This window comes from Nyctibius grandis, chromosome 8, assembly GCF_013368605.1.
Source record: "Nyctibius grandis isolate bNycGra1 chromosome 8, bNycGra1.pri, whole genome shotgun sequence".
Lineage (NCBI taxonomy): Eukaryota > Metazoa > Chordata > Aves > Nyctibiiformes > Nyctibiidae > Nyctibius > Nyctibius grandis.
This window is the reverse complement of record NC_090665.1, coordinates 16,792,926-16,818,541: the sequence shown is the minus strand read 5'-3', so window position 1 is coordinate 16,818,541 and position 25,616 is coordinate 16,792,926. Positions and strand designations below refer to the sequence as shown.

The following is a 25,616-nucleotide window of genomic DNA, read 5'->3' as shown; positions in this document are numbered from 1 at the left end:
ATTTGGAAATGAGTGGCCTGAGCAGCCAATGCCTCCTGTACAGCCTGATGCTGGGGTGAGCAGGCTCCAGTGACGGTAGCAGCTGGGAGAAAAACAGATTTAAGGGAAAACGCAGAAATAGGGACAAACAGCAATTACATGCTGGTGTGTGTTATCAATGCCTTACCGTGGGGCGAGACAACGCCCTCCCTTGAAGGAAGCCCCTGAACTCCGCCTCAGGGCTCCTGACGGGCGCGGGGCCCCCTCAATGCTGTCGGGAGGGGGGGTACACCCGCGGCGGCGCGGGGAGCGGAGGAATACGAGTGAAGGCCGCCCGGCCGCCACAGCCCCCAGCGGCCCTCTTCCCCGCCCACCTCCTGCTGCCCCTCGCAGGGGGTACGCCGCCATTGGAGCCTGCGCACTGCGGCAGGGAGCGGTCGCCCTCCGCCCTGCACGGCCCGGCCCGGCCTGCCCGCGGGGCTGACAGCGCCGGGGATTGCCGTCCCGCTCCCTCCGCGGTGGCAGCGGGCACCTGGGGTCGCGCTGCACCGCGCCACCGCCCCGCCCGCGCTCTGATGGCCTGGCGGAGCCGGTGCCATGGCCGCCTTGTACCAGAGCGCGGACCCGTCCGCCTCGGCCTCGCCGAACAAGCTGCTGGCGCTGAAGGACGTGCGGCAGGTGAAGGAGGAGACCACCCTGGACGAGAAGCTCTTCCTGCTGGCCTGCGACAAAGGTACCGGCCCCGTGGCTCGTCCCGCCCCCGCGTGCCGCGCCCTCGAGGAGCGGAGGCCTCGGCCCCTGGCTGGGAGGGCCCAGGCCCGCCGGCGGCAGCGCCCGGCCCCGGCGGTTTGGGCGGGGTCTGGGGGTAAATTCTGCGAGTGCCCGCGGTTCGCACCGGGGGTCGGCGGGTCCTCGCCGTGCCCCGCTCTGCTGCTGAGGGGCACCGCGGCGTCTGGCCTCGCCTCAGCGCCCGGCTCAGGGGGCCCTGCCCCGGCCCCGCAGCCCCGCCGCCTCCCGTTATCCCCTGGGCTGGTGGGCGCCGGGGGCAGGGAGGCGTTGGGCCAGCTCCTTGCGTTTGTGAGGGAGTTCGGTTTGTGTCCGATGAGTTCGTTACGATATTTGCTGCGTTCCTTGTTAAAGAGTCTGTGAGTATATAGTTGTTGTAAAACTGGGGGCTTATCTGGACATCCCCAGAATGAGTGAGTGTAGTTTCCTGTGATTTGCACCCGTGGTGGCGGATGGGAAGAGGTTTTCGTTTCTAAAATATGCTGCTTACTTTAAGCGTGTATTTCGTTTTCCCTCCGTAGAAACACAGTCTTCAATCAAACTGATCTTAACGTGTCCGAAATGTTGGACTCTGAGATAGGCTTTTACTCCTGTGCTGAACGTGTGCTTCAGGACATAAGCATGGTTGTAGAAGCCGGTGTGTTTATATGCAGAGCTGTCTGCTAGCCGTGTGTTTAGGTTAGTTCGCAGCCGTAGGAGTGTTTCTGGGGTGACGTTAGCCATCGGGCTTAGGAAGGTTGCTCTGGTGCTCTGTGGTGGGATGCATTGCTGTTAGCCAGGCTGCCTGCAGCTCTGCTGCTGGTGGAGTCTGTCCTGAAGATCAGATCGAGCCACAGCTTTCTCTCTGAGTGTAGACAGAGGCTCAAGATCTAAAAGGATGCACAATGAAAAATGTAAGAAAAAAAAATTGTGTGTATAATAACTGGTTTAGTAGTCTTGCAGACTCTGTATGTATTTTGCTGTACATAGAAGTATTCTGCATATACTTCTGTAAGTATTCTACACTAAGGTCTGTCTTTGTCATGGTCTTCTATGTTGCAAAATAATTTTTAACCCTAGAAACAAAAATAATTTAAAGCTTTTATCTTTGGCAAGAAGAATCAATTAAACAGAGTAATATTAAGGAGGACAGCCTGGTGTGTCTATACTTCAGTCAAATAGGAAGGTGCAGTTTATGTACATTGACCTGTAGTTAGCTTTACTTGCTCATCAGACTTGCTAGCTTGAGTTTTATAACATTGCAGCATCATATCACACTTGCTTTAATGATGTGTACACTAAAATTGGAGTGATGCAGAGAAGACTAATGTGGCTTCTGCTCAAGGAAGATGCGAACCTGTTTGTAGCATCATAGAGAGGGCTTCTCTGAGCTTATGGCTTTTTTGAACCGAGAAGCCTTCTCTGATGTAGTTGAACTTAATGTTTCCTGTGTCTCGCAAGTTTTGTATGAGCTATTGCCCCAGTTTTGAAAAGTACTCATGCTTTTGTGTGTGTTTGTTTTTAGGACTAGAACTAAAGAGGTGGATTGAAGTATGTGTCTTAGTGCTTTCCTAAAAGACACCTCCTGAAATATCTTTAGTTTGCTCCCTGTTGAGAGAATGCTTATGTACCTTGGCTTCTTAATTGTCTGACATATTCAGTGTGTGTTGTCAGCTATGGAATGTTGTCTTGTTTGATGGTAGCTGGTACTTAGAATATTCACATGTTTTTAGTGCTTTATAATAATACTAAGTGACATTCATCCATTACTTGTGCAGGTGACTATTACATGGTTAAGAAACTCTTAGAGGAAAACAGCTCGGGCGAAATGAACATAAATTGTGTGGATGTGCTTGGACGAAATGCTGTTACCATAACCATTGAAAATGAAAACTTGGACATACTACAGCTTCTTTTGGATTATGGCTGCCAGGTATACAACACCTAGGTTATTGAAAATTTTAAGTGTAGTCATTGAGCGGTGTATTCTACTCTTCATATATCTTCTCTGTTAATCCGTCAGAATTTGGACGGAAATAGAATCTGTCTTTATAGGCAGTCAGTTCTTTTTCCATTTAGTAATTGTGAAAGTGTTTCATCTCACTAATTTACTTTTCTAGTGGGATTTTATTGGCATGGCAAATATATAGTAACATTTTCAATGATATTAATAAGCCTGAATTTTATTTTAAATGTTATTCCTGTTGCAGAGATAATGTATACGTTATCTTCAAGCAAAATAAACAGTGTATAGTCAGAGTGCATCATATTAAAAAGTGTAGAATCTCTGGTTGTCTGTGGAGTAGAATAACTTTTAAAACGGTAGCACAGTTAGAAAAATGCACATTGTATTAGATGATTTTAAGTTAAGGTAGGCATGTGTTTCTGCAGTGCTTTCTTGTTAAACTTGATCTGTGCTTCATGGCAGAGGCAGTTTCCTACCAACAATACTTCCTTTACTATATGCAACATCTCTGCTGCTGCTGGAAGAGTTGTAGCTGTGATGGCTTAAGTATGTAAGACAGGGAAAAGTAGTATCTTTTGTTAGGTTATTTGATATTGGATGGGAAAAAAACAACAAGCTTTCCTCTCCTTGGATCTCCTTTTTAGTGGCGATAATAAAAGCTGTGTTCTTTTTATTTTATTTTTAAAGTAAAAAATTTGAATTTTCTCAAGTGGATTAAAAAGAATAATATCAACTGTAGGGAAAATGAAAAGCTGCTTAGCTCAATTTAAGAGGAGTTTCAGAAGTAGTTACCAGCCCAGAAAAAAAAGCTTATGTTTCTAGCTTTACCACAGAACTACAAATGTGGGCCTGAAGTATCCCGTATACCTGGGCTGTGTTACACAGACACATTTTTAATAACCTGATAAACTGTTCCTTAGAACTTGATTTTTGCAGATATCCTGTATCATCTTTGCTGGATAGTAATTTCTGCAGTTGGTTCTTCTGCTGTTCATGCAATGAAACGAGTTGTCAGTAATGCTAACTCCTGGAATGATAACCTGAATTTGTATCCTGATCATATGCGTGGTGATAATATAGAACATTGTTTTAGTACTTTAAAAATAAATTTTAAAAAAAATGCAGTTTGGCTTCAGATTGACTCTTTATACTGTTTAGGTTACTGCTGTTTTCACATATGACTTGTTTTCTTTCCTTAGTCATCAGATGCACTTTTGGTGGCTATTGACTCGGAAGTGGTGGGAGCTGTTGACATTCTACTTAATCACCGACCAAAAAGATCCTCCAGACCAACCATTGTAGTTGAGTGTTGTTATTCCTTGATTTTTGATCAGGAAGTGGGGGGCTGTGCTGTTGCATTCTGGGTATCGTAGATTTAAAACAGTGTTCTTAAATGAAATTCTACATCTCTAAGGTGATAGAATCTGGACATTAGGGATTATTTTTGTAGTCTCTTATGTCTTAAAGGATAGAATATGTTATTTTGCTTTACCGCCTAAGGAAGCCAGTGGCTTTATACGTGCCAAATGCTAACAGATGCCTAGTTAGTCCAGAAGAGAAAAAAAAAATAGAGTGGTTATAAATCTCGCGGACTGTTTGCAAGGTAATTAGTAGCCTTGACCTATAATGGGTATATTAATGTATTGAAGGTATCTTCACCTTGAAATTAATCAGTTGAAAGTTATCTTGGCAATGCTCAAGTATCAAAGAGCTTTTAAAAGTTCACAAGTAGAGGTGGAGGAAGGGAGAGAGTAAGTTGTTGTGTAACAGAGTATGGTATAGTCAGGGTATTTTTTCTGTGCTTAGATAGTAAATATACTCATAATAATTTTTTCTCAAACTAGAGCAAAATACACTTTTTAATGTTATACATGTATATGGGAGAAGGTAGGCACTGAATGTCAGGTTTTCTATGTAAATAAACCAGAAACATTTCTGTGTCCATTTTTATTTTTCCAGTATTTATCTGAGAGGTGTTTGAATGTTACAAATTTTTCCTTATTTCCATGTTACGAAACATAGGAAAATATTTTGAAGGAGAGATTCATTGTTGAACAGTCAAAAAACCCCCTTACGTATAAACACTCTAGTAGAACCGTATGCAATTAATTTAGATACTTGCTACATTTTATTCCAGAAACTGATGGAACGCATTCAGAACCCAGAGTACTCAACGACCATGGATGTGGCACCTGTCATTTTAGCCGCTCATCGTAACAACTATGAAATTCTCACCATGCTGTTAAAGCAAGACATATCATTACCCAAGCCTCATGCTGTAGGCTGTGAATGCACACTGTGTACTGCAAAGAACAAAAAAGATAGTCTACGACATTCCAGGCAAGACTTACGGCTCGTAGACAATAATAAAAACAATCTTGTCTTAATTCTCTCATATTGCTTGGGTCAGATTCAGTATATTTCCTTTTTCTCTTTAATGTGAGGTTTATGAGTGGATTCCTTAAATATATTGTAGCCTTTGTTGTGAGAGATGGCAGTTCTCGGGGATGGGTTGTGCTTGAAAAGGCTGATAGGAGGCAGTGGCTTCTTTTTAATTTTGGTTTTATACTTGTAGTCGCTGTGCATATTAAGCTAAGTGCCTTTCCTTTCTACCAGTTGTCACAAACATTCTAGCTATCTGGCTTGGGAGCATAGAAACTATGCAAATAAAATTTTTCTTAAGTTAGTTAATACTTGGGGTTTTTTTGAGCCAGAATGAGGAGGTGGATTATTCTGTATCCTGTTTCTAAAAGTGTTTATGTAGCATGGATCGATGAATGCAAACTAAAGACCATTTTTTTCTTTTTTTTCCTTCAGTATTTTTGAAAATAGAAAGCTTTTTAATAAAGGTTCAAATGAGGAGAAGGATTTACGAATCTTAACAATATTTTGTCTGGTTAACTTGACAGTAATTTAATATGTGAGAGTTGGGGTGAAAAATCACGAAGCTCAAAGATCGTAAGTGGACTGCAATTACAATATACAATTAATTACTACATAATTACTTCCGTATGTATCCAAATGACTGAAAAATAAGGGAAGTGAAAGGATAATTGTTACTGGTATTCAGCTACTACAGGCCACATTCTGGTACCTGTAATGGCAACACCCATCTGATACCCCATGTCATTAACTTCAGTATGAGAAAAGGTGTCAGGGTATCCCAAGCAAACAAACAATAGAAACATTTGAGGTAACAGCTCTTAGTTTAAACCAGAACAGATAACAGACTTTGTTTCAGTGTTCATGAGTTTTCCTCTAGTTTTGCAAGAGGAAAACATCCTTTCAGATGCTCTCCCTGATATTTTTTTTTGTATTGCACATTAAAGCTCCCCATTGTTTGTAATTTAGTTTATTAAAATAGAAGAGTGCCTTAAATGCTTTACTTCCCTCTCTTCTTTCCACTTGAGCTACTGTATAACACTTAAAATGTAAAAATTTCACCAATAGCGTTACCTTAATTGATGGCCGCCTGCCGATGTACTGATAATAGTTGAAGTAGTGAGGAAAAAAAGAGGGAACCAGTTTGGCCAATTTTTGATACTTAGAATAATAGGGATTCAAAGTATTGTGAAGGACGGTGTCTTCCATGACAACACATTTAATGGTTGTGTCTGATTTTAAGAAACCAAATTGTTTTGTCTTTCAGCTGACTTCTGGAATAGGTACTGATATGAAACCACTAATCAAATGAAACATCTTCATTTTGCTTGTTATTCTTTTGTCACAGGTTTCGTCTTGACATTTATCGGTGTTTGGCCAGTCCTGCTTTAATCATGTTGACAGAGGAGGATCCAATCCTGCGAGCTTTTGAACTTAGTGCAGATTTGAAAGAATTAAGCCTTGTTGAGGTTGAATTCAGGTAAGAATTGAAAACACAAACCAACTTTAATACTGGTATGAAATTACATGTATGAAATGTGTATGCATTAGAAAAGGTTTATTCTTAATTTTTGTAATTGGAGTGTTTAAACTGATAATTAGACGTAATAACAAGTTATATAGTATAATTTATGCCTCATTAGCAGTCATTTTGACAGTGTAATTACTTTAAATCCTTTTAGGGGTAGACAGTTCAATGTGTATAGTTGCACCAGTGGTTCAAATTTCAGCTTTACTGTGGAAAAATAAATTAGAAATGATGCTAAATACTGACTTATTTCAAGATCACAGACCTATTTATCATATCAATATCTTGTTAGTACTCTGCACTTTTTTTTTCTCCCTCCATCAGGGTAGAAGTATGCAACACCTTGTTTATGCTGACCTGACTCATGTTGGGAGTTGTTTCGGGTATTGTTTCTTAATTTTGCTCCTTATATTATAAGACTCTGAACAGTATGAGTGTGTGTGTATATATATAATATGGGTATGTGTGTAGAAGATTTCATGCTGAAAATGCCCTGTCTATTTAATGAACAAATGCTCAGTATAATTTTATGTTTAAACTATGCAGGTTTCTACCATTTTGAAACTTACCAGCACAAAAGCTTTCTGAGAACGTGAAAGCACGTTTGTATGGGGTAAAATTCTACTTTCCTAAACAACATAAGAATTTTCTGGTTTTATAGCTAATTGTCTTTCATAAGAGTTCAACTGTTGCATTGTTGTGATACAACTTGGTACTAAAATGGACTCACGTAAATAATGTGATTTCTTGTGTTTATATATTAATAAATAGTATTGAGTTAATAGACTTTAATTTTCAGATGACAGGAATAAAGCAAAACCCAAAACAAGTTCCCTTCCAAGTGAAAAGTCCAAACGATGACTTACCATTGCCATATTTTGTGTCTCCTACACTTTCTCATCTCCTGGAAATAATTCTAAGCTTTAACTCTTTATATGGAACTCATAAGATAAGAATTTGTATACTGTAAGTCTGTTTCTCAATTTTTCTCTGTCTAGTGGAGTTGCAGACTAAACTGAAGCATTATTGTCATGTTACGTTGTGAAACCTACTCAGAGTTGTCTTTGGAATGTTTGGACCTTTGACATATGACTGTTGGTTTGTTTTGTTTTTTTAATTTGCCTTAGCCAAATTAAATCCTATCAAAAATGGATACTTAATGATTTAATGGAAAGTATGTGAGCAGTGTAATAGTATGTACTGTTTCTGTGTCTTGCAGAAATGATTACGAGGAGCTAGCTCAACAGTGCAAAACCTTTGCTAAAGATTTGCTTGCACAAGCACGGAATTCACGGGAGCTGGAAGTTATTCTGAATCACACATCTAGCGATGAACATGTAGACAAGCGAGGATTGTTGGAAGAGAGGATGAACTTAAGCCGCTTGAAGCTTGCAATCAAGTATAATCAAAAAGAGGTTTGTCTTTGCAGTAAATTGGTAGGCTTTCCATATCATGTTTGCTAGTAATTAATTTAATTTGTTGTTCTGCCTCTAGACATAGAAGTGGAAATAAATTTGCAAGAGTTATAGAAGAGATGGTAATACACAGAACATCTGCATGTGAAACAGGGAAATGATATTGCAAGATACTGAGTGTTTCTTCAGTATTTACTGTGGAGAAGAATGTAGTGTTTTCTGTATTGGAGTATAGACTACCGCTCTTTTATGAACAGCTCTGGTAGTGGTAATTATTTGTTCAGATCCTCATTAAATCCTTGCCTAGGGAAGCATGGATTCTCAGGTGCCATACATGATTTATCATCTTCTCACTTGTCATTAGCTGTTCAGCGTTGGCTCAGGCCTCGTCTGTGCTGTTCAGTAATTATGTAAGACCTATGCTGGTATAACTGAATAGCGCCTCTGTTCCAGAATAATAACGCCTTTTTATGCCATCAGTATGCAATGTATTTCATGTGGTAGGTTATTGTTGTCTTTATCCCTTGACAAATTGTAACTCTAGTTCTGCTGTACTAGAAGGCAAGTGGGTATTTGTGGGATTCTAGTATAAGGACCAGGGACCAGAGGCTAAGTTTCCTTTCCATGCAAAATCCATTTTCAGTTAGCATTTTAAGAAGGGCGTTATAGTTCTGTCTGTTCTACATATCTAGGCTTAAACTGTTTGTGAAACTGTTAAAACACACAGTGTTTAAAAGTCATAAGCCATAGTTATGGAATGTCCTAGAACCAGCATTACACATTTCTGGTATGCATTAAACAAGCATACTGAAGTATTTCAGCTATTCTGCTGGTTTTGAGCACAACTTGTTTTCACCACAGTGGTGGAGAATAACAATATTTTTTGTGTGGTATGAGGAAAGTATCTTTGCAGAATACGTTTTATTCCTGGCAATTTTACTATGGCGAAAGTTTTTTGGGATGCTTTCTAAAATGTGGTGACAATAATATCAAGGTTCTTTATGTTGATATTTTTTAAATTAAATGACAAACCATCCTCTAGTGAAATACATTCTTTTGTAACTCCATGCAAATAAGCATCTGAAATTTGAAGCTATATTTGCATAATCTACATAACCTTCAGGCCAAAATTATCTTCTGTTGAGGGACTGATACAACATAGCTTACTTTGATTTAAAATTAACCCTGCTGAATAGAGCCATAATGATTTTAAGAAATGATACATAGAAAACTGCTTGGCTACTTTAGTCATCTTACAAGATGTTGTGTTTTACAATGTGAATAGTATTTTACGATAACAGTATCTTATTCTTCAGATAAGATCACTGTATTTTATAACAACAGACAATGAAGCTGTCTGAGGTATGATGTTACTTATATGCTAGATTTCTAAATAATTAGAAATTAAAACTCGTTCTTGACCTGAAAACTATTAGAAGTCTAGTATGTATAATTCATGTTTAGTTGCTGGTTTTAGAAGGAAATTAAAATTATGGATGTTTATAATCATAATGGGTCCATAGCACTTTTGTTCTTTTATGAGATAATTATTTCAACTTAATATTCTTGCCTTTTCCTATTCATTGGTAACTACATACAGTTTGAAAAATGAATTTTAATAATGTAAATTAGTAATCTGCTTTAAGAAACCTGAGACTGATTTCTTGTTTCTTTTTTCCCCCCCCACCCCACCCAGTTTGTGGCTCAGTCTAACTGCCAGCAGTTTCTAAACACTGTATGGTTTGGACAGATGGCAGGCTATCGACGCAAGCACACGTGCAAGAAAATTTTGACTGTTTTGATGGTTGGCATTTTCTGGCCAGTTCTGTCCCTATGTTACTTGTTAGCCCCTAAATCTCGAGTAGGTCGAATAATTCACACTCCTTTTATGAAGTTTATTATTCATGGAGCTTCATATTTCACATTTCTGTTACTACTTAATTTGTACTCCCTTGTCTACAATGAAAATAAGAAGAATACAATGGGACCAGCCCTTGAGAGAATAGACTATCTTCTGATAATATGGCTAATCGGTAGGTATGATTTGAGTAGATCGGATGACAATTGCTGATGTTGATTGAACAATAATGATTTGTACTACCTTCTTATGAAATCAACATGTTACTCATTGCTTGACCAAAGTTTGCTCTTTGGAGGATAGTGTTACAGGAAAAAAAAAAAACAAACAAGTTTTGAGGAAGGGATGTTAAGTGTTCCAACAATCTCTAGTTATCACAGACAGTAAAGTATCAGAAACAGAATGTTATAGGATCTAACAGAGGAGGAATGTGAATTTGTCTTCAGAAGGACTGGTAGCATTCAGAGTGATGCAAGTGAGATTCAGTTGTGCAATAACTAATGTAAAAGCTATGATCTTCCTAGACATTTTAAAATTCTGATCTTAAAAAAAAAAAAAAAAAAGAAAAATAACATGCAGGCAAAGTAAGTGTGTTCCTCGGATTAATAGTTTTGTAACAGATAAGAGCCTGTCATCAACTATTTTTCCTTCGTGCTAAGTTGAGGAATTCAGACATCGCTTTAGATTTTTTCCAATAACTTTTCATGAATAGGTAGTATTACTTAGTATGTAGGTGGTTTAATCACTGTGAGTCAAACTTGTTTTGTTTTTTCATCAGCCAACAATCCACGAAACTTTTAATTTCTTCCAGCTCTCTTTTACAAGCAGTGTTTGGAGAATGCTTTTAGATACATGGTTTAACTTTTGGGTTGCCCTGTGTGGAGTCAGTAATTGGACTTGATGATCTGTGTGGGTCCCTTCCAACTCAGGATATTCCATGATTCTTTGAATTCTATTAAAAAAACGTACTAGGAATTATCTGAGCTTCTTAATTCCATACACAGACACAAGTAATTATGCTAGAATCTGAATATGATGAGTAAAATTATTGTTTCTTTCAAAATCTGGATAAGATCTTCATGTAATTGGAAAGTACGTTAAAAGTAGATTTGTGCATTGTCTGCAAGTTAATTAAAATTTTTCTAGATTGTAAATAGTTGGAGTAAGCATGCAGTGACAGTCATAAAATCAATTCCTGCAGTGTTTTCATTTCTATTTTAACGCTCTAACTAGATAGAACAGGAAGATTCTGTACATTTTTGTTGGACTACTCCAACTTCAAACAATTGCCAATAATTTAGAGTTCTGCAAAATCTTTCATAGTTGTATACATGAAATTTTGATAGCATTCTACTCAGCTCAGCGAGAGGACTTTGAATATATATTCAAAATTGCCAGTTTAGTGGTACATCAACAATAAGTAACAACTCAGTCTTTCATGACCAATTCTGTAATGCTTGATTTGAAAAGTAAGTAATGTGGACTTGTTGCAGAGTTGGCGTATTGTTTAAAGAAAAAATTGTATGTTGTGTGTGTTTATGTATGCGTGTGTACTCCATCTTAGTCTAATAAATTGAAGGTGTGCATTTACCTCACCCTTATTTTAAAACACGGAAACAAGTATTATTTTCCCATATAATAATTTACCATTTCTGTACGTCATTGTCACCAGTTATCAAAACTGTACCTGAAAGGATGCATGTTAATTCTGGTTGATGCAGTAGAGGGAGCACAGGTATAATTTTTGTTGAGTACTCAAGAAATTTTGTTTTGGTTGGAAATTCGTAAAACCTTTTAACATGTTGTTGGTTGGTGAGCGTTTGCTTTTACATTAAAATTTGGTAGATAAATTCATGGAAACTTATACCTTAATGTAAGGGAATTAGATACGTATCATTTGATTGACTGGACTTGTAAAAAGGAATGATATAGTCAAAAACACCACAATTTTTATCTAAGTAGTTGTGGGTGGTTCATTTGTTATTTTAAGTGTGTTGTGTTTTTTTTTTTTTTTGTAATAGTGATTCCTTTCATTGTTTGAACTATATTAAAACTGCTGAGTAGTTCATGCGGATTTTGGAAATACCCAGTACCCCACACACAAATGCATGCAGGTCTTAAAAGAAACTTGAAAACTTCAAATCATAGAATCATAGAATGGTTTGGGTTGGAAGAGACCTTAAAGATCGTCCGGTTCCAGCCCTTCTGCCATGGGCAGAGACACCTTTCCACTAGACCACGTTGCTCAAAGCCCTATCCAGCCTGGCCTTGAACGCTTCCGGGCGGGGGCATCCACAACTGCTCTGGGCAAATGTAGAGTACAAATCAGTGTTACAGACTCCTGCTTTGATTTGAGATTAAATATCTGGTTTTAGAAATTCTTTTATTGCATCAAATCTAGTGTAGGCAGAAGGTGTGTCATTAGGTGGTCTTGAAAGTTTTAATGAAAGGCTATAGAAACATTTTATTCATGTAGTATTTTAACATTTGGATTTCAGATAGGATTGAAAAATGACCTATAAGTAACATAAATCATTAAAATCAGGTTGTTTTCACATTATTGAATCTTAAGATTTTTTTAAATAGTAATTGCATTTATAGCTTAAATGCATAATTCATAATGACATATTGTACTGTTTCCTTACAAATATTCAGTAAGTTGAAAAAGAATGTTTTTGAAAATGTGTGACAAAATCAACTGGAATAAAAAGAACCAAGTAACAAGGATTTACTTACATTATTGTCTTGCATAGTCCCATTAAAGTATGTTCTAAAAATCGATGTCAAAATGGCCACAGCAAAATTTCTAACACATAAAGTTAGCAGCAAGTTTTGTGTTCTGCTAGATTAACTTTCAAAATCATGAATACAGTAATTCTCTTTTCTAAGTTATTGAGCCCAAATCATACAGTTATCTTCCCCAGCAAAATAGATACAGAACTCAAATTCCTGGGTGTGTAAATAGCATAAATTATAGCATCTTCTACTTCTCCAACTCCTTTTGCTGCTTCTGTAACAAACGTAGTGTAAAATATGTGGTGATCATATGGATGGGCACAGAGGTTCTGGTTTAAAAATATTTTCTTTATAACCAGGAATAAGAGAGATTTATAAGTCTTTTAATGAACTCTGCACAGCACACTTTTTTTTTATTATGCCTTCAACATTGCTGTAGAGTTGACTGAACAAATAAAGTTATGCATAACTATCTGATCTTTTTTTTTCCATTCACTGGATCTTGCTCTTACTGGGCCAAGTTTTAGAGAAGTTGTAAAGTCCTAAAAGCTGAACCAAGTCTAACAGTTTTTAACTACCGTTTATACACATGCTGCTTTTCTTCTTGTCCTAAATATACCAGCATACCTCTGAAGTACTCAAAAAAAAAACCCAAACCATTAAATAACTGATTATTCATAGAAATCAAAGGTGCCATTATATTTCATCTAACGGTCCTTTCGACTTTTATAAAAATGTCAACTCTGTAACAGACATTCAGTTAGTAAAATTCCTAGCAACTCTATTTCTCTGTACAGACAGATATGGTTAACAATGGTAAATTCAGTTTGCAATAAAGATCCTGAATATTTAAATGTATGTTGCTCTGAGTTAAACTTCTGGGTTTTGCCATCTTAAGTCATGGTCTCTTTTGTCTGCTAATTTTGTTTAATGTCAGTTCTGGTAGGAGAAGTTTCTACTTTTCAGATCTTTTCAGTAACAGTTACTGAGCTGATTATTCTTAAAAAAACATTTTATAATACCTACACACTTCAAAAAAATACTTGATACTTCTTAGCAAAGTAATGCTTTCTGTAGTGCTTTTAGAAAAAGGTGAATACTTTTCAGAAAAAGCATTTGTATTCTAGCCCTCTACGTTTATTTAAATTTTACATTTTCCTGTCCAGTTTTTCTCCTATTCATTTCTTCTCATGCCCTTTTTTTATTGGAGAATGTGTTTCTTAGTTGGAAAGTAGACTTGAAAAGGTTAAACATCTTGTTGCCTTATCATTAATGCTTGTAATCCAATGCAGTGCTTTTAGTAAATTTACTTGATTATTCCACTTCTTTCTCTTTGCGAAAATATCACTTACAAAAGCCAGCCAAAAGTGCTTTAGTTGTAAAAGAATTATCTATTCAGTGCGATGGCTTGACTTCCCTGGCTTTTTTTTTTTTCCTGCAGGAATGGTGTGGTCAGATGTTAAAAGACTCTGGTATGATGGTTTAGAAGACTTTTTAGAAGAATCCCGTAATCAGCTTAGTTTTGTCATGAATTCCCTGTATTTGGCAACTTTTGCCCTCAAAGTCGTTGCCCATAACAAGGTGAGCACCCATCTTCATGGACCCACAGCTCCTCTGGCACTGATTGGGCAAATATAATTTTAGTACGTTGCTGCAAAGTATGTGAAGATACGTTACGTGTTGTGTGTTAGTAGTAATATGTTGTAGTTAAGCTGTACTACATTAGTAATATGTTGTAGTAATATGTTAACTACAACATACATTAGTAATATGTTGTAGTAATATGTTAACTACAACATACATTAGTAATAGCCTACTATATGGATACAGTTTAGGCTTCTGAGTTGTGTTCTATGTGGTATAGGCTGTTTAGTTGTCAAGATCTCTGGTCTTGTTGCATCTTGGGCTTGAAAGAGAAGTTGGTGAGGCAAATAGGAGTTAGAAAACACATCAAGACATGTTCAAATACTCAGGGACCCCAAACAGAGCTGCTGTCTTCCTTGTAAGAACTGGTCTTCCAAATGGTTCGATTTTCATTTGGGGAAGTCTCCCCATACAGCTCATCTGATTTGGCATTTGAGCTCACCCAATTCCATAGATCAGTACTATGCAGAAAGCTAATGGTAATCTCTGTGTTTAGATTGCCTAAACCTTTTTTGTTACAGAAAGTTTTATTTAGCTTTTGATTACATATGCTGAAATAAGTGGATGTGGGGGTTTCTTTAATTGCTTTTGGTTTGCTGGGGTTTTTTTGGTTAGGTTTTTTTTGGTAGTAAGGAAAAAAGCCCCAAGACCATAGAGGAGCCTTGTCGTTTCTCTGTGAAAAGCCATCTGGATTTGATTGAAGATGTAAGTTTTGAAAATTATCGTTCCCATTCTGTTGCATGTGTTGTTAGCTGCACAGTGTATGGCAAGCTGCCAGACCAATTGAATATGAATGTTTTAGCAAAATTCAAGCCAGTGCAGTAGCACCATTATTTTGTATTGCAAACTGTGAGTTGACGGCTGTCTGGCAGTTGGGAGGGAAATAAACTGGTTCAGTTTTTCCCAACTTGGTGTTTGGCTCATTTCCCTATCCTTGCATTGATTCAGAGGCTGGTAATCATTTGGAAAAGAAAGCTCCATTTCTTGGAAAAAATAGAGAGAGAATGCCATGTTGGGCTGCCCTCCCAAGCATTTGCTTTGCAACCAGCACATCTCTGTAGTAATAGTTCCTTTGCTGAGATAAGAGCCCTTTGCTGCTAGTTTAAGTTGTAACCTTTTTCAAGATGCAGGGCTCCTGTCCTAGGTAACAGCCACATGATGGCTTTTTTACCACTTTCATATGGCAGATATTATCGTTTATAGATTATTTAGCAAACCAAATAAAAATGGTTGGTTTATATCTCAGGTCCATATTATTGGCACTGAAGCTGTAAGAAATGAAGGAAGAGTGTAGCAGAAGGATTTGCGCACATGCAGTTGTGTTGTATCAAAACATGTTTATCCCTGTTTCTTGCCATCTTTGTGCAGCACACTTTCAGGTGACATTTTAAAGCAGCTTTGAGTTCCTTAGTTTCTGAATGTCCTTTGAGACAGCAGAAGCTGGTAGTATAAATGCTGGATGTTTTCAGCTAAGCTGACAGTTAGGGATCTGTGGATGTTTCATGAATAGTTGAATAGTACCTAGTGGATATACTTTAAGGGTATATTTACAGCAACAGTTTACTGGTGACTTCCATTCTCTGTAGTCATTCGTAAAATCTATTGAAGGAACCCCAGGTCCTAAGTTTTCTAAATCTTTCTAAAACTGGTTAAGACCAGCTGTCACCACATTGCAATTGCATGTGTACATTAGTTTTCTTTGCAGAATTTTAATGTTGTTTTTGACTGAGGCCTATTACACGAGACAATGCTCATGTTTATAAAGTACATGGATCCCTGTTTCAACAAACCATGCAAAACAGAGTAGAAGGGAAAGCAGAACAGATGAATAAATGGTTTGCTGAGCAACTGAGTGGCAGTGTTAGGTGTTGAATTTAAATAATCTGATTTCTGGCTCCCTCTGGAATGGCTTTTAAAATGCCTTTGTCTAAAAAGAGTGAGACACCTGAAAGACGTAAGCCATCTATGAATCGTATGTGTAATTTATTTTATGCAGTTGCCTGTTTTGGAGGCAGAAGTAGGGAGTGGTGCATGGGTGCATTCTGTGTATGTATAATGTCAGTGATGTCAGTTTGTCCTTTTTATATTGCAGTTTCATGATTATGCTGAAAGGAAGGACTGGGATGCATTCCATCCTACCCTAGTGGCAGAAGGTCTTTTTGCTTTTGCTAATGTTCTTAGTTATCTGCGTCTCTTCTTCATGTACACAACCAGCTCTATTCTGGGACCACTCCAGGTGAATATCATTACTGCTTGAGAAAACAGTAAACTTGATCTTAATTTGCTGTGAAGAGTCTTATTGAAAAGAGAAAAAGAAGAAATTAAAGGGAGAAAGTCAGAAAGTAAAAAGCAGAAAGAAGTGATATTGCACTGAATTTGTTTTTTTAAATCCCTCATGTAAAACATACTGATTTAGATGGAAAAAGGTAAGAACAAGAATGGGAGACCTAGTGTAGTTCACTTTCTTGTTTTTTTCCATTATAAGTGTACCTATACTGTCTTTTTGTTTTCATCTGTTGTTAGTTTAGCATACTGCATAAGTGTCTGCAGTTTGAAAACTGTAAGGATCAGGTTGTTCCTGTAAAGTTCTGTGCAAATAATCGTCCTAACTTCTTATTTCTAAAAGATAGATGAGTGAGATGTGTAGCAAGGAAGAGTAATCAAAAGCCTTTCTGTTTATGTCTGTGATCTCACTGAAGTTGCATGTTGAGTTGAATTGTGCAAATTGCTTTAGTTTGAAGAATATAAATCTCAAGAGTATTGAAATAGTCATCTATTTATAGCCAGTTATAAGAAGGGAGAACAGGTTTCTTCTTGGAATTTGCTGGAGCCTTCCTGTGAGTAATAATGACAGTAAAAACCAATTTTACTTATGTAATACATTTAATTCAGTCATCCAGAGGTGGTGAGGGGAAGCATTAACAGTCTGTTGTAATGCTGGAACAGTAGAGACCACAAGACTTTCTAAGCTACATTCAAATTTTTCACTTAAAGTTGGGATTTAACCTGGTTTTGTGCAAAGAATTTAATTTTCTTCTCCTTATTTGAAAGCAGACATGGAATTTTCTACTGAGTTTATGCCATGTAGTGCTTTTTCGTTAGCTAGTTTCTTTTTTTTTAAGTACAGGCCCTCTCATCTTAGTCTTGGTGCTATTCATCGTGATAAACATCAGATAAACTGGGTGGACCTGAGGGTGCAATATGACACTATACAGAAGGTCTAGTACCTTTGGGTGCAGGGCAGGGAACCTGGACTATTACTAAGACATCACATCTAGGAGGCAATTACCTCCCCTCAATCCTTTTTAGATTAAAAGAAGGAAGAAAGCTTCCTTTTAAAAAACACTGTGAGTGGAAGTCACCTCTTATTCCACTAGCATAATTTTTTTCCCTGGTGTGGTTTTTCTGTTCAGCTTCAGTCCTCAGCACTGACTGATTTTGTTACTTTGCCAGTGAAAAGCCCTTAGAAACTAAAGCACCTGTGATTAAAAGCACAGCTTACTGAAACAATCTTTACGTAGGTATACTTCCAGCTTCTCTGGCCTTGCTTCCTGGGAGATTTACAATGACAAGTCAGATCAGACAAGTCACTGCTTTCTTATGCCAATGATTTTTTTTTTTCTTCTAAATTTAAATTTATTACTTTATTTTCCCCCAATAGTGATAGGATTTAGTTAATATAGCTGGTTGTCAACATCATCACTGGGTTTGTGAGTGTCTGTTGAATGAAAAGACGCTTGGAATAAATAGGGTAGTCATCCAGTGATTATACTGATGGAATTTGTCCTAATAGGTCAAATCAATGCTTTGTCCTCTCTTCTAATGAACAGGACTAGTTTTAAGAGCCTTGCGGCAAGAGGATGATCTGAAAGGATCCTGAAGAAACATTATCACTACTAAGCATAAAGGCAGAATAAATATTTGGGGACAGAATTTTTTTTTAAACTCTTGCTCTGTAACTAGAGCTATAACAAAGGAGGTTCTGAAGTAAATAACTTTGGTTCAGATCACCAGGTCTTGTTTCAAGGCTTTAGGATCTAGCTGAAAACCTCCAGCTCATTTTAACGAGTTGGAGTTCTTAATCTTTTTGCACAAATAATTATATTTTAGAATATTTTTGTTTCATGCAGAATAGTCCTTCTTTGAAAAGAAAAATAATCGCTTGTTAAATTGGTCTTTTTAAAATCATCGTAAAAAGTGCTTTAAAAAGAATGTTCATAGTTCTTGTAACCAGTTATGGCCTGTTTCTCCTCTCAGGGTTTTGTTTGTTTTACATCTTGGCCTTTTCTCTCTAGCTGCGACTATGCTGCTTTTCACTATTTTTATATTTTTTCTTTCATACATTTTTAAATGGAAATGTACTTACATACTTTGAAAAAAATACTGGTCTTGATGTTGCAGTAAGCATTAGTCTTGTTATTCAAATTGATTGAACACTGAAGTCTCTCCACATTTTAAAGAGATTCACTGTTTAATGTGCATATTTATTTATGTACTAGATCTTTCACAAGATTTTTATTAGGAGGCTATGTTATGAAATTTTCCAAGTAAATAAAAACAGTCAACAGTCACCCCATTCAGTGGCACACTGAAGCTTATGTTATTACTGTTGGCCAGTACAGCTTGTGCAACAACTCTTACAGTATTTTCTGAAAGTAGGTCACAAAGTTCAAATGGTGGTAATCAAATATGGCATGGAAACCCAATGGGGAGGAAGGCAACTGCTAGGTTCTCTTGGCTATTAGAGTTATTTTTAAGCATTCAGTTACTTTACTTAGTAATTAATAAAACCTATTTTAATACAGATTTGTAAGTTGGCTGTGTGTGGTGGTTTTTTATTATTAACAGAACATAGGATAATATTCCCCTAGATTAGATCATTAGATTTCAAATGCTTAGAAATTCTAATACTTAGAAAGGAATAGCATGACTATATGAAGAAAGCAACTGGTATTTGGGCTGTGTTATTACACACTACTCCAAACAGTTTTGGGTGATTTGCACTTTTTGTGCGTTCCTGTTTCATCTGCTTTGTCTCTCTCTTGCCTGCAACCGTGTGCCAGTTAAATGGTAAATGTTTTGTTGTTGGGGTTTTTTTTCTTTAGAAGGATAGATGTGACGAAACAGTATGATGGGGATTACATTCATCCTCTGACCAAACGATGTAATTACTGCATAGCTCTGCCTACAGTTGCAGATTATCCACGATCATGGCAAACTGCAAAGAATCAGAGAGAATCTGCTATGCAACAGGGGTACTCAGTGAGTTTCCAACAGCATGGGAGGGAGCAGGAGCTGGCATTTCATCTCCCAGTAAACTTGTACATGCAAAACCTGACCAGTGATACAATTCTGGACTATGATTTGGCACAGATTGTGATTCATATAGGTTTAGGCTTTTCACATGCTAATATATAGAGGATTAGATTTACCCGACCCTGTTTTATATATTTGCATTCTTTATAATAGTATAGTGTTCTCTGAAGACATTTGTAGGAAGAGTGATTTAAATTCTGTAAACTGTTGATGCTGCAAAAATAACTACATGTTTTACTAAAATTGGAAATAATTGTATTTCACAGATTTCAATGGGGCAGATGCTACAAGATTTTGGAAAATTTCTAGGCATGTTTCTCCTTGTCTTGTTCTCATTCACAATTGGATTGACACAACTTTACGATAAAGGATTTACTGTAAATGAAGAAAAGGACTGTGCGGGGATTTTCTGTGAACAGCAGAGCAATGACACATTCCATTCGTGAGTTTGATATTATAAAATGGCAGTATTGTTCTAGCCCTTAATTCCTAGTAATTAAACAAAACTGGAATTTTTCACTGAACTTGATTTACATTAAGTAAACTCACTTTTGGTGTTTGCTTTACTTAATCAGAATTTTTATTCTTGTTTTTTTAGGTTTATTGGCACATGTTTTGCTCTGTTCTGGTATATATTCTCCCTGGCGCATGTAGCAATCTTTGTCACACGTTTTAGCTATGGTGAAGAATTACAGTCTTTTGTGGGTGCTGTTATTGTTGGTACCTACAATGTGGTGGTTGTGATAGTACTAACTAAACTGCTTGTGGCAATGCTTCATAAAAGTTTTCAGCTGATAGCAGTAAGTAGTTTCTGATTAATTACCAATAATTGCTAGCTGTATCTTTGGATTTTATACAAGTTTCTTCCTATGATGTGTAGACTAATCTGCAGACCTCCATGGATGAGCTCTGTCTCTGAGCTCACAAGGGGCATCGTTCCTTCAAATATTAACTTTTAATTTACTTTGATCCAAATAACATGGGTACTTTGCATGTTGAATATGTGCAAGGCTTTGACCCTCTGGGAATTGAAGACTTGTTGATACAGTGGCTGTTCAAGTCAAGATGCTATTCTTGATAAGGTGTGGTGCTTGGGCATTTGGTAGGAGGTTTATACCTTCATAGCTGAATTTTGTATTTACACTAGAGTATATAGTGAATTGAAGAGATATGTTTTGTATTTTAATTATTTAATACTAGTATATTAAAACAAACATTAAAATACTATATAATCAAAGTTAAATAATCGTCAGTTTTTAAGGCATGAGAAAATAAAACTTATGAAATAGCCTGTTAATATTTTTGCTTCTGATCTCTGTTAATGTTTCTGATGCTTTAGAATCATGAAGATAAGGAATGGAAGTTTGCTCGTGCCAAGCTTTGGCTTAGCTACTTCGATGACAAATGCACGCTACCTCCACCTTTCAATGTTATTCCCTCTCCCAAGACGATCTGTTATCTTTTCAACAGTCTCAGTAAATGGATTTGCTCTCATACATCAAGTGGCAAAGTGAAACGTCAGAACAGCCTAAAGGTAAGAAATGATTGGCAAAGCTGTAGGCTCTGGAGCTGCAAAGGTGCTGCTTGCTAAAATGAATCAGCAGATTGCTGCATGAAGCTGCCTGTCACATGGTGAGTGCTACTAAGATAAATAGGCACTATAGAATAATGTGTGTTGCATCCAGATAGAAATAAATGTGTTACCTATTTCTATTTAAGTAAGATTCTATTAGCTCTGGGGTTTGGGTATTTCAACCCCCTTCCCTCCAACCCTCTATACCCCCAGAAATAGTCTGGAAAAAATGCTTTGATTGATTGAAAACTCATAGAAACCTTAAGGAAGTATGTGCTAATCTCAAAAATGGTGAGGTTAGAGTATTCTTTGGAGAAGGTAATTGGTTTTAAACATATTACAGAAGTATCAAAATAAATAACAAAAAAGGATCGCTGAAGCCTCTCGTTGGGGGGAGGGATATTTTTTTTTAAATAGATGTTTTTATTGTATCCTGTAATTTTGTGTACTAGTTTTGCATCTTCTTGCTGACAAAAATAGCATTAAGTAAACTAAATTCAAAGACTTTATGGAATGCATGCTGAGAAACATTCAGGATTATGGAACTCTTAATTACTCATAGGACCATTACCAAGCCAGGTAGACTAAAAATTTTCAGTTTTGCCAGTACAGCAGATTGTAATTTAATTTAAATTTTGCTGGCAATTTACATGCATTGTAAATTTGTGTGCATCAGGATGTATCTATAAAATAGCTTTGTTATTTTGTTCATATTTATTCTCTGTATAATTGTATACAGGCTTTAGGGCTCAAAAATCACTTTTCCATAGTAAATGTGTAATGTTTGTTTAAAGGAATGGAGAAATCTGAAGCAAAAGAGAGATGAGAATTACCAAAAGGTGATGTGTTGCTTAGTCCACCGTTACTTGACTTCCATGAGACAGAAGATGCAAAGCACGGATCAGGCAACTGTGGAAAACCTAAATGAACTGCGCCAAGACTTGTCAAAATTCCGAAATGAAATGAGAGACCTGCTTGGCTTTCGAACTTCTAAATATGCTATGTTTTATCCAAGAAACTAAGGCCGAACTTTTAAACGAAAAGTGTGTATTTTTAGATACCTACAGGTGAAAGTGTTGACCTAATTCTGTTGCCAGACTAAACAGAAAAGAGGATTATTGCACAATAGTACATTTGAAAATGCATTTGCATGAGTTGAAGCTAGATGCAAAAGTGGTGGAAATAAATGCAAAACCAGTTATAGTAATTTTCTTAAGCTCTTAATCTTAATTTGTATATAAAATTTGTATATAGGCATTTTTTAATGTTCTTCAGACTGTGGCTGTCGAATGTCAGAGCTTCATAACTAGCACAATGTGTTTATTTCTTCTATTTTTGCTGTTTGTTCCTCAAGTTGTGGGAGAAGATAGGCTTTTTAAAACAAAAATCCAGCCTGTGTTTATTTTTAATAGAAAAGTCAGATACAGAATAATAGAAAATTTCCAGCACAGCTGGAAATTATGTTTGACTGTAGGTTACAGTGCATGCAAAGACCGTATGGCTCTGAAAGAGGCAGTTCTAGTGCCAAGTTTTGTATGGTAACATTGACTGTATATTAACGTCTGTAGAACAGAGAAAATCAAATCATCAAGACTTTTCCCTTTCGTGGGAAGATTGAAATTTTGAATTCAGAATAGACCAGCCATTTCTTAAATGTTTATGGTTATACGTAAGACAATCAGTTCCTGCTTGGATTTTTCAGCAGTGCCTCAAAAGTACGTTTTACTATACGTGTCAAGATTGGGAACAGAATTTTAAAACTAACCTCTGTACTTTTAATGTTTAGTATCTTGCATTTTTAAAATCTGGATGATAAATTATTTGAATTATTAAAACCCGTGATTTAACAAAAATGAGGTGGAGCACTTGAGTGCTATTGTTTGCAGTGCTGAACAATTCCTGTGACACACTGTACACTTAATTCTGTGTGAACGTACGTGGTATCTGGTCATTGGACAGATGTAGTTTAGAAGGGCCTGCTTTAGACAGGTTTTACATATCCTACTTTTAAGCTTGTCTTTCTTTTTTTCCTTTTTTTTTTTTTTACCACAGTTGTTGCCAAGCTAAACATTTTTTTGTGTCAGGAATACTATGTTTTGTGAAAACATGTGATTTGACTTTGCTTACAATGGACAGTAAGGGCTTTGTGGATTTTCTGTGCTAGAGGGTCCTATATGGCTTTATATGCTTATATATGATTCAACTTGACAAATTGTAATTGAGAAATGTGAGACTCATGTATTTTTAATTATGAAAAAAGTATATTTATGACAGCTAAAGGATTGATTGACAATTTTACTGTTATGATGGTGCTCTTCTAAAATGGTCTTATGTCCAGAAGGCGCAGGTAGCCATAGTGGTCTTTGACTACAGTTGATTTTCGGAGGTTTACAGAGTGAAGGCTTACATGAATGTTTACTTTTTTGAAGGAATTCTTATATTACCTTTACAAGAAAGAGTTTTATATTTTCTGTACTATGAAATTATCTATATCTAAACTAGGGTTTAATACTCTGCTTCCAGAAGTCTTATGGTATAGAGGTATGCTGGTAAGTCAGTTGGCTTTTCATGTGAATAAGAAGCTAACCTCTTGTGTTCAAAGCGAAGAGGATCACTGAATTTTGTATTTGGACTCAGATCTCATGTTTGAATAATATACCAACATAAAAGCGATGTGCTGTCTATGTTATGTATATCCAAGAAAGGAAGCAGACAAATAAAAGCTCTTTGAAAAATATGGTTGTATTTATATTAGTCATATTTGAAACGCATTATATCAGGTACCATATTGACAGTAATTTCTTTGTCATGTTAAGATAACAAGTTTAAGGCAGGCAGCTGGTATTAATGTGTTACTACCTTTTTGCCTTGTGGAACCATCCTGTTAAGTTTGTTTGAATGGCTTCACGCAGTGCCATGAAGTGATACCTGAGCTAGTTCCAAACAAGCTAGATTGGATTCTAGATGCACTATTAGTTGCTTGGCACTCAGCTCACGCTGATTAGTTCTTCTGGGAAGCTGGGTGTGTTTGTCTGTGTGATGCAGCATGCTAATATAGCTCTTTCTAATTGCTTTCAATGTTAAGTAGAGTCACTTAGAGCTTGCTTGGTCATTGTCACGTGGCACTGTGCTCTACTGCAGTGTAGATGTGTCCTTATGAAGAATTGTCTTATTTCAAGGCACTTTTTGGGGGTTTGGATTGGAACTGGGGGTTCCAGAGTTTTTATTTGTTGCTGAAGTACATACCTGTAAAGTGATAGATACCAGAGAGAGAGAGAGAGGTTTGTTCTCTGTAGTACCTTTCTTGTATGACACTTTGCATCTCTGCCTTGTTTGAAAGCTGTTGCAGTCTTCTTATTTACTTGGCTACTAATCAATACAGAGTGCTTTGTACTGTTTAGTCAATCTTGTCTCATCATTTAGATTTTCCTAGTTCACATGTATTAAACATGCTATTGCTTTCTCACTTGGCAATTTAATACTGGCTGTTCCAGAAGCAGTCTGCAGGTGTTGAGGCTCCAACATCTTCCTTATGCACACTCACAGAACAGTTCTGGACGTGCACAGAGACAAAATTTTAGGTATCTGTGATACTTCTTTAAACTAGGGTGTCAAACAAAGAGAAAAGTTTGGAGAAGCTGGAGTTTACTTGGCTATAGGATTCAGAATTTCTTTGTACAAATTTTAGTGCAAGTCACGAAATGACTAAATGGGGTTTTTGAGACTACTGAAAAATGTTGATTTTTCTTTCGTGTTAATGTCTGTTTTGTCTTAGAGCTAACTTTGCCTTGATGAATGAAAAATGGAGACGGAAATTTTCGTGCTACCTCCATTTGCAGCAGAAAGGTCAAAACCATTCCTTACTGGAAGTCAGCTTACTTTATGCTCTTGCTAAACTATGGTTTTGATTATTATTTCTGTTGAAATTATTTCAGAAGTTGTATTGCAGTTAGATACTTTTGATTCTGTTTGGTTGCAGGTTGGATCTTAAATGTCTGAAGTTTACAGTCACTACATCACTTTTAAAAACTTGTAATAATTGTTACCTATGTTTTCTAACCAATTCTTACTTGCAGAAACTGGTGCTGCTCCGTGTTTCTTTTAAGTCCTGGCTCCTGTTCCCTGTTGCAGGGCTATTGCTGTCAGTTCTTTGATTTGGGAAAGAAACTGGTCTAAAGGGAGTGTTGTGAAGAGCAGGCAGGAGCTTTCCCTACCTACCATTCGGGAGTGGAGGAGCAGGCTGCCAGGCTCTTCTTGCCTCACTGAAAAAAGTTTGTGACAAATGGTCATGTCATAATAAATAAAAATAGATTATTGTAGTTCAAGACAGTTCCAAGCATGATTTCCACATTGCTTCTCCCCAGGCTGCTGCCGAGAAGTGTGCAGAGCACCGTGCATAAAACCCCTTAATCTGCATAGGAATCAATATGGTAAAATTAAATTTACAATTTAAA

General features: G+C 37.0%; 1 protein-coding gene across 3 annotated transcripts; it reads left to right on the top strand.

The window, feature by feature from the left end:
- Positions 1-434: 434 nt before the first annotated feature.
- Positions 435-23,899, top strand: TRPC1 (transient receptor potential cation channel subfamily C member 1). Of its 3 annotated transcripts, XM_068405835.1 has the most exons (13): positions 435-712; positions 2,523-2,677; positions 3,910-4,011; positions 4,848-5,050; positions 6,441-6,572; positions 7,840-8,035; positions 9,732-10,068; positions 14,071-14,210; positions 16,366-16,509; positions 19,856-20,031; positions 20,188-20,389; positions 20,929-21,123; positions 21,957-23,899. In XM_068405835.1, exons 1-13 carry the CDS (start codon positions 577-579, stop codon positions 22,182-22,184), a joined length of 2,346 nt encoding a protein of 781 aa, XP_068261936.1. In that variant the 5' UTR covers positions 435-576; the 3' UTR covers positions 22,185-23,899. The 3 variants fall into 3 exon arrangements, with proteins under 3 accessions (XP_068261936.1, XP_068261932.1, XP_068261935.1); XM_068405831.1 differs by lacking the exons at positions 2,523-2,677; positions 3,910-4,011; positions 4,848-5,050; XM_068405834.1 differs by lacking the exons at positions 2,523-2,677; positions 3,910-4,011; positions 4,848-5,050; positions 16,366-16,509.
- Positions 23,900-25,616: the final 1,717 nt, after the last annotated feature.